Source organism: Gossypium hirsutum, chromosome D05, assembly GCF_007990345.1.
Source record: "Gossypium hirsutum isolate 1008001.06 chromosome D05, Gossypium_hirsutum_v2.1, whole genome shotgun sequence".
Lineage (NCBI taxonomy): Eukaryota > Viridiplantae > Streptophyta > Magnoliopsida > Malvales > Malvaceae > Gossypium > Gossypium hirsutum.
The window spans coordinates 26,942,162-26,957,262 of NC_053441.1; the positions used below are offsets into that span (position 1 = coordinate 26,942,162).

At 33.1% G+C, this 15,101-nt stretch overlaps 2 protein-coding genes across 5 annotated transcripts; one reads left to right on the forward strand and one right to left on the reverse strand.

The window, feature by feature from the left end:
* Positions 1 to 1,752: 1,752 nt before the first annotated feature.
* LOC107904919 (probable choline kinase 1) lies at positions 1,753 to 6,217 on the forward strand. 4 transcript variants are annotated; one of them, XM_016831440.2, is made up of 8 exons: positions 1,753 to 2,003; positions 2,707 to 3,100; positions 3,426 to 3,547; positions 3,625 to 3,820; positions 5,166 to 5,283; positions 5,387 to 5,434; positions 5,602 to 5,702; positions 5,800 to 6,217. In XM_016831440.2, exons 2-8 carry the CDS (start codon positions 2,750 to 2,752, stop codon positions 5,893 to 5,895), a joined length of 1,032 nt encoding a protein of 343 aa, XP_016686929.1. In that variant the 5' UTR covers positions 1,753 to 2,003; positions 2,707 to 2,749; the 3' UTR covers positions 5,896 to 6,217. The 4 variants fall into 4 exon arrangements, with proteins under 4 accessions (XP_016686929.1, XP_016686931.1, XP_016686930.1 ...); XM_016831442.2 differs by lacking the exon at positions 1,753 to 2,003 and adding an exon at positions 2,056 to 2,174; XM_016831441.2 differs by lacking the exon at positions 1,753 to 2,003 and adding an exon at positions 2,121 to 2,272.
* A 156-nt stretch (positions 6,218 to 6,373) lies between these two features.
* Positions 6,374 to 14,761, reverse strand: LOC107902567 (type IV inositol polyphosphate 5-phosphatase 3). The gene is made up of 10 exons (XM_041094521.1): positions 14,396 to 14,761; positions 14,148 to 14,262; positions 12,124 to 12,201; positions 10,875 to 10,947; positions 10,664 to 10,768; positions 9,730 to 10,561; positions 9,069 to 9,253; positions 8,864 to 8,972; positions 8,647 to 8,789; positions 6,374 to 8,564 (listed from the first exon to the last, which is right to left on the reverse strand). The coding sequence occupies exons 1-10, from the start codon at positions 14,423 to 14,425 to the stop codon at positions 8,336 to 8,338; spliced, it is 1,899 nt and encodes a 632-aa protein (XP_040950455.1). The 5' UTR covers positions 14,426 to 14,761; the 3' UTR covers positions 6,374 to 8,335.
* Positions 14,762 to 15,101: the final 340 nt, after the last annotated feature.

A 15,101-nucleotide genomic window follows, 5' to 3' on the forward strand; every position in this document is an offset into this window, starting at 1 on the left:
TTTTATCCCAAATAGGTACCTAAACTTTAACTCTATTAACTTTTTTAGTCCAAATGAGTAACGCCATTTAGAAAAAATTCCTTAACCAATCCAGCTTCAACACGTGTATTGTTTTTTCCATGTATATTTAAAAGAAAGAAATAAATTATTTTTGAAAAGATAAATAAAAATAAAATATTTAATATACATAAATGTTTTATTTTTATAAAGTAAGGTAAAAAATATTATAAAAGTAGAACATTTATGTATATTATATATTTTATTTTTTATCTTCAAGCTATACGAAAGTAACCGTGCCTGTTAACTAAGTCTTAACGAGAAAGAAAATGATTAAAAATAATGTTATATTTGAAAATATATAAAAAAAGGCTTTATTCACATTTTAGCCCCCAAACTTCCCCATTTTCCAAAATCCTAAATAGGTACCTGAACTTTAAATCCACTAACTTTTTTAGTCCAAGTGAGTAATACCGTTTGGAAAAGAATCCCTGACCAATCCAGCTTCGGGCAAATAACCAAAAAAGGCCGGTTTTTTTCAAAATTTACCGAAATGGGCCAGTTTTTTAATTATTTACCGGAATGGGCCATTTTCCGCGAAATCGCGTCCACGTCAGCGCGATGTCAGGGTACGCGCAGGAAATCGCGTCCACGTCAGCGCGATTTGCTTCGCGCCCTCTAGGACGCGATTTGCTGACGTGGCATGAACAGTGTGTTTTTAGCTTGGAAAACTTTGAAAGGCCATAACTTTTGGCTCGGTTGTCCGATTGAGACAAATTTTTTTTGATTTCGAATAACTTTTCGAGATCTACGCGCTGGAAAACTGCTTAGAGATGAATAGGGACTAATTTGTAAAGTATAATTTGTTAGTTACAAGTATAGGGACTAAAGTGTAATTATTTCAAAATTAGCATGAAATTTTTGTATTTAAGAATATTTGAATGTTATGGAAGGATGAAATTGAAATTGAATTGAAAAATGAAGCTCATATTTGAAAATATGACTATTTAGGTTTTAGGGACTAAATTGAATAAAATGGAAAATTTTAGGGAACTTCTCAAAAGTGGAATGAGCTGACTTATACCTATAACAGGATGATATAAGACAATTCTATAAAAAAAATCCGGTGTTTACTTCAAATAAATGAGGAAAATAACGATTTGAATGTTTCAAAATTCAATTTTAAACCGAAAAATCAAAATTTAGGGGCAAAAAAGGATCTTTTTTTATGAAAACTTCGGAAAACCGCCGTTGGCTGTTTGCCAGCGCGTAGATCTCGAAAATTTATTCGAAATAAAAAAAAATTCGTCTCAATCGGACAACCGAGCCAAAAGTTATGGCCTTTCAAAGTTTTCCAAGCTAAAAACACACTGTTCATGCCACGTCAGCAAATCGCGTCCTAGAGGGCGCGAAGCAAATCGCGCTGACGTGGACGCGATTTCGCGGAAAATGGCCCATTTCGGTAAATAATTAAAAAACCAGCCCATTTCGGTAAATTTTAAAAAAACCGGCCTTTTTTGGTTATTTGCCCGAAGCTGATTGGTCAGGGATTCTTTTCCAAACGGTATTACTCACTTGGACTAAAAAAGTTAGTGGATTTAAAGTTCAGGTACCTATTTAGGATTTTGGAAAATGGGGAAGTTTGGGGGCTAAAATGTGAATAAAGCCTTTTTTTATATATTTTCAAATATAACATTATTTTTAATCATTTTCTTTCTCGTTAAGACTTAGTTAACGGCACGGTTACTTTCGTATAGCTTGAAGAATTTTCATCGAAAATGACCCGATAATGAGAGCTGAGTTTTATTTCAACGGTAAAGGGAAAAGTTAACCAACATTTGGTTGTTTGCCTCTTTGCTAACCAACAGATCACAGCTTTCATTTGTCTTGTCTTTCTATTTTTCTTCTTATAGTTCATCATCTTTTGTTTTCTTCAAAGATTCTTGTGCTCAAAACTGCAATACAGAAAAAGGCTTTGGTTTTGGTGTGCCAGCTGCTACTTTCTGGTGAGAATTCTTTTAGTGTTATGTTTCTTTCTGGGTGAAATTCAGTGTTCTTTGCCGTCTTTTTCTGAAATGGGTTGTTTGATTAAGGAGTTCCTCCTATTACATGCATGGTGTTGGTTGACATGCTGAACTCCTTTTAAGGGTCTATTTAAAGATTGGGATTTGATTAAAGTATGAAAAGCTTTGACCCTTTTAGCTTTTGTCGACATTCTTGTATCCTGGTGTTCCTTTCTTTCTGGGTGTTTGATTGTTATCTTGAATTCTAGAAGGTTTGAATCAAATGGGTTCTTTGATTTTTTTTTTTTGTGTGTGTGTATTTGGTCCATGCATGGCGTTTATGTTCCAAGGTTCGTTGAAAATAACCCTTTTTATGAATATATTTTAACAGGCTTTGAATCCTTATAGCTTTTATTCACTTTTCGCCTGAGTTTTGTTTTGTTCTGTTCTTGGTAAATTCTGTATTCTTTCCTGCAGGTTGAATTTATTATCTCATCAGTTTTATGAAGCTCTTTCTCGAATAGATCTAACAAAAAGTTTTGCGTCCCTGTCGTATTTGTGAATTTCGTTTCATAATTATGTCTAAGTTTAAACACGTAAATGATTACAGTTATATAGATTTTGAAACATTCGTGTGCATACATGTTCATCTTGGTGTAGTGTGGTCTAATCATGTTGTGTTCTTTTGTGGGGTTTTAATTTACAGCTCAAGGTTAGTCAATCTCGAGTTGTTTCGACAGATAAACAAAATGGCTTTGAAGAAAAACGGGTTCATTCCAAGTTCTGCACCTGAAGAACTGAAGAAGGTTTTGGTAGCAGTGGCGTCGGTTTGGGGAGATACGATAGAAGATATGGAAGAATTTCATGTATTTCCACTCAAGGGAGCTATGACTAACGAGGTTTTTCAGATAAACTGGCCTACAAATCATGGTGATCTGCATCAGAAAGTGTTGGTCCGGGTTTATGGCAAAGGTGTGGAAGTGTTTTTCAATAGGGATGATGAGATTAGGACTTTTGAGTGCATGTCCGAGCTAGGTCAAGGACCTAGGCTTCTTGGGCGGTTTTCAGATGGAAGGATTGAGGAGTTCATTCATGCCAGGGTATGTAAAAGTTGTCTCTCAAAATCTTGTCTTAGATGTGTCTAATTTTTGTAATATTGTAGTATGGGTTAGAATTGCCACATCTTAACTACAGTTCATGGATGATGTTCTATTACGAGTCGCTACTTTCTTTGCTTAATGATTTTAGAAACTCGAGCATTTTTCCAGAGCCATGATAAGAAGACTGAATTAGGATGCTGCCTCATTTACGGAGAAATTATCCCCTGTTCTTTGTTCATGACTATGAACAATTTGAATAGTTTTTTATTCACAAATATATGGTCAGCTCTGATAACTGATTTCTAGCTTTTTGGCTTTTTACCAGACACTCTCTGTTGCTGACCTCCGTGACCCTGAAATATCATCTCTTATAGCAGCAAAATTGAGAGAGTTCAACAATCTTGACATGCCTGGTCCGAAGAATGTACTTCTCTGGGAGCGATTGAGGTACTAATATGCATTTGTGATATTATTGCTTTTATCTTTCGAGTTGAAAGTATCTAATCCCTTTTTGCTTCTTACAGAACTTGGCTTAGTCAAGCCAAAAGATTCTGTTCCCCAAGCACAGCTAAAGAATTTGGCTTGGATGGCCTCGAAGAAGAAATCAGCATCCTTGAGAAAGAGTTAACACAGGGCTATCAAGAGATTGGGTTTTGTCACAATGATTTGCAATACGGTAACATAATGATGGACGAAGAGACAAGAGTAATTACCTTAATCGTAAGTTTTCGGTTCAGTTATTTTTTGTTGCAAATATAGTTTCTATAGAGTTCTTTCAGTTCTAGAGTTTAGCATCAACTTCACTTGAAATAATTAGTTAAACAAACATTTGCAACTTTTCCTCCAATCCGCATATCTGAAAGTTGTTTTCTTCTGACTAGAACTCTTGCACTCTTTAAGTCAGAAGTCAACATATCAACATAGTATGTGTAAAAAAGTGAACAACTACTTGTTAATGGATGTGCATTCTTGTGGCAATTTGTCTGCTTGTTCAAATGGCTAAACTGATTCATCTGTATATTAATGGTCAGCCAAATCCAAATATGTCAATTGAGCTGTTTATCTGCTTCCTTAACTTCATGCTTCATCACTTATCTAACTCTTATTTTTATCAAAATAACAAGTTAATATGTATATCATAAAATTTTCTTTATTTCTAGATTTTGTAAACTGAAATTGCAGATAAGGTCTGTATGGCAACCACATTTATAAGAAATTGTAGCCGGAGCTTCAACTGCACCAAGTGTATGATAAGCCAAGGGACTGGTCAGCCCCTTCCTGAAGTTCCTATTTGTCTCTTGATTAGCCTATTTATTAGATAAGGATTTCATAACTTTTTAGGCTTTGACTATGTGATTATTAGACCTGTCCAAGCCCGAATCCCTATTCGATAGTTAGAAGGGTTTGGAAAAAAAATTAGGCTTGTCTAACAGGGCTTGGGCACCAACATTAAATACCCAAACCCGGCCCCTTGTTTTCCATTTTATAGTATATTAATTTTAGTTTATTTTATATAATATGTTACCTATATTTTATGAAAAGTAATTTCTTTTTGAAATAGTATGAAAAGTAAATATATCATATTATAATGTATACATCTTTTAAACGTGTTAGCTTGTCTGTGTTTAGAAACTATTAAATATTAAATGGCATAGGTTAGTCATATGCAAAGATGGGTGGGTTTGAACAAAATTTGAGTCTCATATTTCAGTCTAACCGAGTTTAGGCAAATATGTATGGTGTTGAGATACCATATGTAAGTCTGTCCCGACAGCAGCTTGGCCCAGCTCATTCATACCTCTAATTGTCATTTTTTTATAGAATTTAATTGTCTGATCACTGATGACCTTTCCATGTTTTCATGAATTTTCTCTTGTTCCATGCTAATTTTCTGATGTATTCTCTTCTGCATTGCCTAAGACATGTTCTGTGTTGCAAATATTTCACGCCATTTTAGCTTGCAATTTATGTCGCACTTCATGTTTCAAGTAAAAATGGCATTTCCAGAATAGATAAATGAAATTTTGTGCCAATTATGAATGTTACAAGGAATTATTTTCTCCAGGACTATGAGTATGCAAGTTACAATCCAGTTGCTTATGACCTTGCAAATCACTTCTGTGAGATGGCCGCAAATTATCATTCTGAGACACCCCATATTTTGGACTACAGCATTTACCCTGGTGAGTAGCTCTTGTAATTTTAAAAACGTCCTGTAAATGGTTTAAAAGATATCGTGCTTTTTTGGGTCGAATTATACCTATTCCTTTTGCATTTGAACAACAGATCTGGAGGAGCGCCAAAGATTCATCTCTGCGTATCTGGCATCTTCGGGTTAGTTTATCATTCTCTGTCAACTGTACAGAAAAAAGTATTTGTTGAGAACCTAGCATAAATAGAGTCTTGAGTACTTGTGAAGTGTGTTATTTGTTTAAACAAAGTCCAATTATATGTTGAATTGGTTTAAGAGTACCTGTTTTGCTGGATTGCTATGCATGCAGGAAATGAATACAGTGATGCCGAAGTGGAGCAGCTACTTAGCGATGCCGAGAAATACACTCTTGCTAATCATCTGTTTTGGGGCTTATGGGGAATCATCTCAGTATGTGTTTCTGCACGCAATCTTTCTTCATATTTCCATAGTTCCATTAGCTTCCTGGGAGAGATTTTGCAGACTAATCCACGCATTGTATGTACAGGGTCATGTAAACAAGATAGACTTCAACTACCTGGAGTATGCACGTCAGAGGTTTCAGCAGTACTGGTTAACAAAGCCCTTGCTCTTGAGTTCCTGACTTTTTGAGGCATTGTAGCCTTCAAGTGCAGCTATAGGTTTATATAGGTTGTGTAGTATAAACCTAGCCTGGTGGTGGTGGCCTATTGCTCAGACTCGGATCAGGTCTATCAGATACGAGTATGCTAAATTTGTTCTAAAGCTTTTTCATGTACTTAGAGGGTCTTTGCTTAAAGGATCATATGTTCGTACTCATGTCTGAATGTGTTGGTCACAAGTGCCAAATGTTTGGATACTCTGAATAACATAGCCTAATAGAATACGGTATTGTAAATACATAAAGCATTAAGGATGGTTTAGGATTTTTGCATCTGTGTGAGAAACATACAAGTCTAAGGGTTTGCTTGTTACATAATATTTAGAACATTTCAATTTGCATAGTAAAACACATTTGTTATATCCTTACCTTAGCTTGGACATGTGGTAGCGCGAGGTATGGCTTAGTGAGCACTCGTGGATGACCCTCCGTTTTGTACCTTAGTGGTGATCATCCGACTAGTCATGCATGATCAGCCACCCGTGTACTTGGGGGAACCTGCAAGAAGACCACTCGCTTTTGGTCTCCAATAGGCCACTCTTTATCCACTAAGTGGACCATTGAAGGACCATGAAGACTATAATCTCGTTATAACTTCAGTAAGGAAAATATTAGAGTAGGGTTACACAGTACTACACTCAACAACAATTAATATGGAACAGATCTGCCATTAAGCCGACCACATGGGCAGTTTGCCATTTGTATTGTAGGTAACATCGCACTATATAGAAGGGGACCTACCCCTATATATACCCCAGCTCATGAAGAGCAAGGAATCTTTTCCTTCTTCCTCAAGCACTCTACTTGATAACCTAGACTCCACACAACCTTCTCTTCAAATCCTCCTGAGTCTGTCCTTTCTTGTTCCTTTCTCCGGTTCTTCGCTTATCATAGATGAATCGACCTCTAAGCAACCATCACTTTCTCCTCAACCTTGTTTGTGTTGATTACATGTATCAACAATTGATACCGAGAGTATAGATCAAAAACCAAGACTCATTCTTTAGCTGATACTCTATTAATCCATCAAACCCTAACCTAGAGCTCCTTTCATCCCAAGTACAAACTTAGCAACCTGTGCAAGGCAGCCAACAATCACCTTTCAACCCTGACAAGACGACCCAACATCAGTCTCAGCCTCCACCAAACATTTCCTCCTCTCTTTCCAGAGATACTCACACTTATACACCCTACTACCAGTTTCCCCTTCCACCTTCATGGTTTTCTCAACCTCCTCAGTGCTCAGACTAAGAAACTTAGAACCTTCTTCTCCAACTCACCTCAATCACTCCTTTCTGCTCCCCTACCCACCAAGAACAGTGATTCTCCACCCGAATCCAGAGTGAACCGCCATCATCAAAGTTGTATACTCCTTATTGATCCTACTTGTCAACAAGAGTCCACTCCTTTAGTGGAAATCAACAATTACTGCTAAACCAAAACCTAAGTATTATATTTGACAAAATTTATTGTCATAGACAAAACAAAACGTTCGATTTTACAAAAAATTTTAAATTTCTGCAATGCAACAAAATTTTTATTTAGTTTCTTATTTATAAATCTTTCTTTATGTTTGATACGTATCCCTTAAATTACAGTATCAGTTCTTATAAGAACACAAATCAAATTGTCAACCAAATGATGTATGTTGACTGTTGCATTTTTAGTGTTGAATCGCATGTACGCCATGCCTCGGAACCCTCTAACTGAGCAGTTAGCAGCTCTCACCATGGATTAAGCCTCAAAGACCACATGAATTTGATGATCCTTAAGACCTTAACTCTACTCTCCTGCATTTCATGCCTCTTTCTTGCCTTTTCAGTTGTTTGTAATAAAATATATTTGTCTTTACAATGGGAAAGAAAAAACTCATTTGTCTGACCAATGAAATGCTAATAAACCACTTGCTGCATTAAATTTATTAGGTCCTTAACATACCAACATCTTAATACAAAAGTAGATTAAAATAATTTAACCATTCTTATTCAGAAAAGGATTTTTTTTTCTTTTTGGGTCTTTGATTATATGCTTTCACTTTGTAGAACAATGGAGCAGTGCATCTTTTGCCTTTGTTGCTGTTATTGTATTTCAATAAAGCCTGTTTCTAATATGAGCATAAATCAGATACTAGAAACTTAAATTGACTAGTTTAATTTATTTTTTTAATCTCAAACTTAAGTAAAATGAATCGAAATAATCTTATAATCAGTAAACATGGTTTACTGAACAAGCTCTTTTAACTTTTATTTTAAATCAAGCTCCAACTTCATCTCTCACATCCCTAATCCCTATAGAGGTTCCAATTCTCAATGTGAAAGAGAATATTAACCACAACTCGACCTATACATCGATCAGAAACAGAGATTGATCTATGTTCCTTGATCAAAAGCATAACAAATCCATCTCAACGGACTGGTTTCGACATCAGTCTCTGGGTACCCTCAGCGGCATCTCCCTCGTTCTCGATTTCAGCATCGGTATACGTGAGAGCACGCTGCAGTCTCCTCGAATCAAATACCTCAACCTCGGCCATATACGTCGCGGTAACAGGGCGATGATCTGAAATTTTAAGCTCGGTCCGACAGTAGCTCTGTTGCCTCAATCCTTTACCGTACGAAAGAATGCGATCACACCTACGGTAAATTAGAAGAAATCGTAAGGCAAACAAACGATAAAATCTTATAAAATAAAATCTTGTTATTAATTAAGCATTACCATGAAGGAGTTCGCCGCCCAATCTTAGGATCCTCTCCATAGTATTTCTCTGAATTTACCTCATATTTGTATGTTGGTGCAAAATCCAGTACACCCTCGGACCATCCCTCGAATGTTCCACCTTTCTGCAGCTCTTGGACAAGCTGTCATCATAAATTACTAGATTTAAATAAGGCTTCAAAGCTCATATTTTGATAAGAAAACAGCAATAAACTACCTGATCTCGCTTTATTAACTCGGACCACTTTTTGTTGGAGATGAGATCGCATGTTTCATCATATGATAGGTTGATACGGTAATTTAAATCACCCAACCAAATTATTCTTCTGTAGGGAAAAAAAACAAAGCATTTATAAAGAGTAAGGGTGTAATCTAATAACCATTGATTCACAGTGAAAGTAGATGTTAAAAGTAGAACTCACTCGTGATCATGAATACCTCTGGGAAGTCCTAATGTAGAATAGGAATGAAAAAGGGTACGTCTTAGGATGTCATGCACATCAGCGTTTCTTTTAAGTTCGTCTCCTTGTTTTTCTCCGGCTGTCAGGTGAGTGCATATGAAACAAAACAGTGTTTGATATATGGACATGCTCACTGATACTGATCCCTGCAACATAATTCAATCGTCATACTCATACGTATATTAGGTGGAGCCTTCCAAATAGATAGTAAAACTTTAAAAGAATCTAGGGGAAAATTGTACTCAAGGTTACTAAACTATTAGTAAATTTACATTTTGGTCACTTAAGTTCAAAAAATTACAAAATGGTTATTGAACTAAGATAAATTTCTATTCTAATGCCTAAAATCAATCATTCCAAATAGGAATGTTGAGAGGAGAGAAAATGAGAAAAGAAGAGAAGTGTGTATCAATTCAAAATTATGCATTTTTCATTTTTCAATTCTACTAAGCAATGGATGCAAAGAAAATTAATTTTTGTTTCAATTTTTCTTCTTCCCTTTCAAGCACATCCATCTAAAAAAAATTATATTTTTCCTTTTTAACTTTTTACCCTTCTAATTTTTATCTTTCCAATTTTCTTTATATCCAAGAAACTAGCATTACTGGAAGAAGGAACAAACCTTGTTACCAATGTAGCCCAAGACACCAACACCGACAGTGGACACCTTCAGATTATAAATATGCCGGCGCAAACTCCGACGGACCCATATCGTGAGGAAAATTCCGACCTTCTGCTTACTTACTATCTTTACGTACGATGATCTTCGTTTCCGACTAATGAGGGATACAAGGTTCACTTCTTCAAGCACAGCTATCTCTGATGCAATATTATCATTTATGGACTTGCATGTACTATCTGGTTGAACAAACTTGATTGCTTCCAAACGTTTGATGTTGGTCCGCTTCAAAGCCTTTGGTCGCCCCGAAACACGCCGAGATAGCAAGTTTAATGGAGGTTCAGGCCACTTGAAACCGATCCTTTCGGTCTTCATAAGCATTCTATTTAGTTTTCGACCTTGTCCGAACCCGCTACGGACTTTACTCATTAAGGCCTTGGCATATTCACCACAATCTTCCATCCGCAAGCAATTCAATCTATCTAACCTCTTTGGAGAATAATATTGCCTCAGCAAATCATGCTCTACTACTGGCCTATCAAGTTTAGCACCATTATTGGCTTCATCAACACCATTAGGTTCTTCATCTAATATATGAATTTCTTCACCGATATCGCTATCGCTTTCGAGAATTATATCTTCTTCTATGGTTGGGACATCGTCGAACGCCTTGAACTTCGACGGGGATGAGGGATCGGAATAGGATTTTATTTTGGTAAATGCAGTTCGAATTCTATTGAGTATGTCACAAATGATGTTTTCCCATTTTGGAACTGGGCGACTATCTTCAGCACCAAAAATATTCCCAGCATTCAATGGTACTATCTCCTGAAAACTGCAAACATAAAGCAATAGTCATACTTTTAAGATGAACATGAATAACACTAAGAGATGGGTCAATATAAATCAAACAAGAGGGTTGGATATGCATACTTACCCAAGCACATAGATGTCAGCAGGCTCATTCATATCAATCCAGTCATCAATATCAAGGTCACCAGATGGAACCTTTCCACCAACATTCCAGGTACCAACGCATATTCTATTCAAAACAATGTTTCAGCTACAAACCATAGGAAAGCATAACTATATACATATATATTATATCGAAGTACCACAATCAAGCAAACAAGGGAGAGGCAGTGCACCTTATTTCCTTTGTGTTTATGTACTGTGCCCTGAATGTCTCTGACTTTCTTCTCCTTAAACTTGGAAGATCATCTGAGCCCAAAATAAGGGAAAAACAAATTTTGATTATGCAAAAAATAAGCACAAAAAAATTCAAAGTTCAGAAAATTTCATTTAGAACTCCACTAAACAAGCCGAATGCCAGGGACAACCCAAATTTTTGGACTAGATAAACCCTCGTATTCAAAAGTTATTTTCAACTTGATAAGTAAACAACATAGAGTACATAAATATCAAATTATAGATTAATTTTAACCAATTTATGAATTTTTATTTTGCATAAATATATACAAAATTTTTATTTTAATTCAATTCTAAACATCAAATTTTGATTAATTCATGCATTTGTTTTCGTGCTGAATAATATAAATATTGTGTATGTAATATGTAAATGTAAAAAAAATACTACAAATAATTGCACAAATTAAGAAAATTAAAACTAAATGATATTTTGGTTGAAACTTGAAATTTTGATATTTATCTTTAAAAAAAATGAAGCTATTCAAGTCTCAAAATTTTAAGAAAACTAAAAATAATTAAATCACAGCACAATCACAATCCAACAATTTTTTGGTTGAAATTTTAAAGATAATGTGTCCTAAGTTTAAATCTAACCATAGTTATAAAAAAGGAATATAAAAATACTAAAATATCCCATATTAATATTTGTTACTTTATAAAAGTAAAAGGATTTTAGTCATTTTTTAATTTAGTGTTTGGTCAACTCATCACATCAATTCAGTCAAAAACTTAAATAATAACCAAATTATGACACATCCACAATATGAGTGAAAAATCTACATAAAAAATATTATGGAAATGTTACGGTAAAATTGAGGCCTTGATTGAAATGGTTAAATTAAAAATTTATAACTTGAATGTCTAAGTATTTTATTAAAAGAATGAAAAAACAAAAACACTCTTATATTAATATTGCTACTTTACATATAAAATGGTATTTTAATAATTTCACAATTGAGTTTATATTTAGTTGAATTGAGGTACTAATGAGGAGCTTAATTTAAATATAAATATATAGATTAATTTGATAACACAAACAACAAATAAGGTTAATTAAAACATAATATAAAACAATAGTCATATTAAATAGGGTATAAAATATTTTAGATATAGATTAATTTGATAACACAAAATAAATACTCAAATTGATTAAAACATGAACATTGGTGAGGGATTAAAAATGATTACCGTTCGAATCAGGGTGAGGCCCCTCCTCGGTGTCCCTTCTTGACGTTGATTCTGTGCCATTGCCACGATCAAGTGTCTCTGCAAAACCCCACTTCACATTTAGACTCAACCCCCCGAAAGGGTATTTTAGATATGATTATTAAATATATTATTTAATTTTTGTTTCATATAAATTATACAAAAAAAAATTCTATCAAACACGTGTATGTGTATGGAAATTATAGATTTAAAATAAAAATATTCATTTAAAAGTAACATATAATCACTAATTAAACATATGATTTGAAATTAATTAATAAATTTATGAATATAATAATTTGTATATATTAAAACAAAAAATAATGTATATCGTATATTAAAATTAAGTTTTAGTTGACTGGTAAATTAAAGATTTTACTAATTTAACAATTAGGGTGGACTTATGTATGTTTTTATTAGTTTTTATCAAAATGAAGATACTAAAATACCCTCAAATAGTTTTAACCCTTTTTAATTACAGAACGGCATTTTCGTAATTTTACTAATCGATGGTGACACCAACTCAATAAAACACTTAATAAATAGTAAGTATGAATATGGAGATAATATATTGTGTATATTAAAACAAAAATGTATAAAATATATTAAAACAAAACTTTGGTTGAATAGTAAATTTAAGGTTTTGATAATCTAATTAGTGCAAGTTCAAATCCCATTGTATACATATATTTTAATTAGTTTTTAGGTTGTAAACCCCGACCGAATTGGCGACCCGATTAAGGGTGACACCAACTTAATAAATAATATAGACTAGGAATCCTATCACATGTATATGCGTATGGAAACTACAGATTTAAAACACAAATGTTTGTTTAAAAGTAAGATACAATAAACAATGAAACATATGATTTGAAACTAATTAAGCTTAATAATACATGAAATATGTACAATATTAAAATAAAAAATTTAAATAAAATTATGGGTAAAATGAAATTTAGACACATAAATACATCAAATAAATAATATTAAATAGGCTTTATTCATTATGAGTTAATGTCGAGTTGACTTGTGACACCAACCGACACTAACTCAATGAACAACATTATTAATATATATACAACTTATGGAGATAATAAATTATGGGTAAGGTTTTTTTGGATCGAGTCCGGCCCAACTTGACTTGAATATGCAAAAAAAAAATGCTGAATTTTTTTACTGTTTTCTTTTTTTTTACCGCTTTGTTTCTATATTTTTTTTATTTTTTTCACTATTTTGCTATTATTTCACTATTATATTACTATTTTATTGTTATTATTCAGATATTGTATAACTATTGTTTTATTGTTAATTTTGTTACTATTTTAGAGAAATTTGCTTGTTAAGTTGCACCTATCTTAGTATTATTTAAGTATACATATTTTTTAATTTATTTTTAATTTGTATGGAAATATTTATTTTAATATTTTTAGTATTTTTGGTGTATTATATTTTTTTTAAAAATTATATATTATATAAAATAATATAGAAAAATTAATACAGGTGAATCGGACCCGAGTTTTAACATTTTTATCCGGATCGAGATTGAGCAAAATTTTAGGCCGAATCGAGTCTAACAAATAGGCCTAAAATTTTAGTTGGGCTCGGCCCAGCCCATGGACAATTCTAATTTAAATCCTATTCTATACATACTCTAATTGATTTTTATTAAAATATAAACATTAGAATACCCTCAAGTATTATAACATTTTTTTAATTATGAAAAGATATTTTCATAATTTTTTTATTAAGTTAATGACCCGATTTAGATAATACTAATTCTAATAGTAAACTTAATAAATAGTATACATAAAAAAAAAGAATATCTTCTATCAAACATAAAAACAAGTTAAGCTGGACTTCGAGTCTTCGACCAGTAAGCCTTAAGTTGGTCCAATTTTTAAAGAGGCTAATTAATTATTTTTTTCAAACTGATTGTTAGGACCTAATAATATTTATCCAAATAGCTAAAACTTTGAACAAGATCAAAGAAAATAAATGTGAGTGACCTTGGGTTTCGGAGTCAGAATCAATCTCGTCGCCATCATCAGAATCGGCACCGTAATCGGGCTCCACAGGAGTGATGTTGAACAATTTCCGCACCACAGTTCCAGGCCTAAAGATCTGTGGGCAGTAACCGAAAAAAAAAAAAACAGCCAAGTTCAACAAATTTTCTCTGCAAATTTTCCCTCAATTAAAAACCCAGAAAATAAATAACGAAGTTCTGAGGGGGAGGCTTAGAGAAAGAAAAATGTACCTCTTGTTTCTGCTTTAAGCCTTGCCTCATGGCTGTATATACAATGGATGTGAAGAAAAAAGAAGAAGATAATGATGATGAGAAAAAATGGAAGGCAAATTGATTTTGAGAGGGAAAGAGAAAATGAAATTTGTTGCAGTAACTACCGATGGCAGTGTTTTTGAGCTTATTTAAACTGAGTTTTTGCGGTTGATAAAGGAATGTGTATATGATTCAGCAACGCAAGAACAACAAATCATTGAATAAAGCTCTTATAAAGTTCTCTCTAAATTTTCAACCGTCCTCTGGAGATGATGAATTTCATGCATGTATAATAAAATAACTAAATATTAAAATATTAACTATCTAAAATATAAAAGATTTTACCTTCGTTAAAAAAAAAGATATACCTAGAAAAGAACTAATAATATATACTAGAAATTCGACACGATCTACGGGTGAAAATAATATACAATTTTCAAAAAAGATAAATATTTTTTATTTATTTAGATGGCAACCATCTTTATTCATTAATTTTCCATTTAAATAAAACCTTAGTAACTACGTCAATAATAAATTATTGTTTTATTAATTTTTAATTAATTGTTAATAAAGCCATTATTTGATATTTAAATATAATTATAGTAATATTTAATTAGTTATTACATAAAAGGTTAAATAATTTAATTTTTTAATTTATACAAATTTTAATCTAATGTTCTAAATG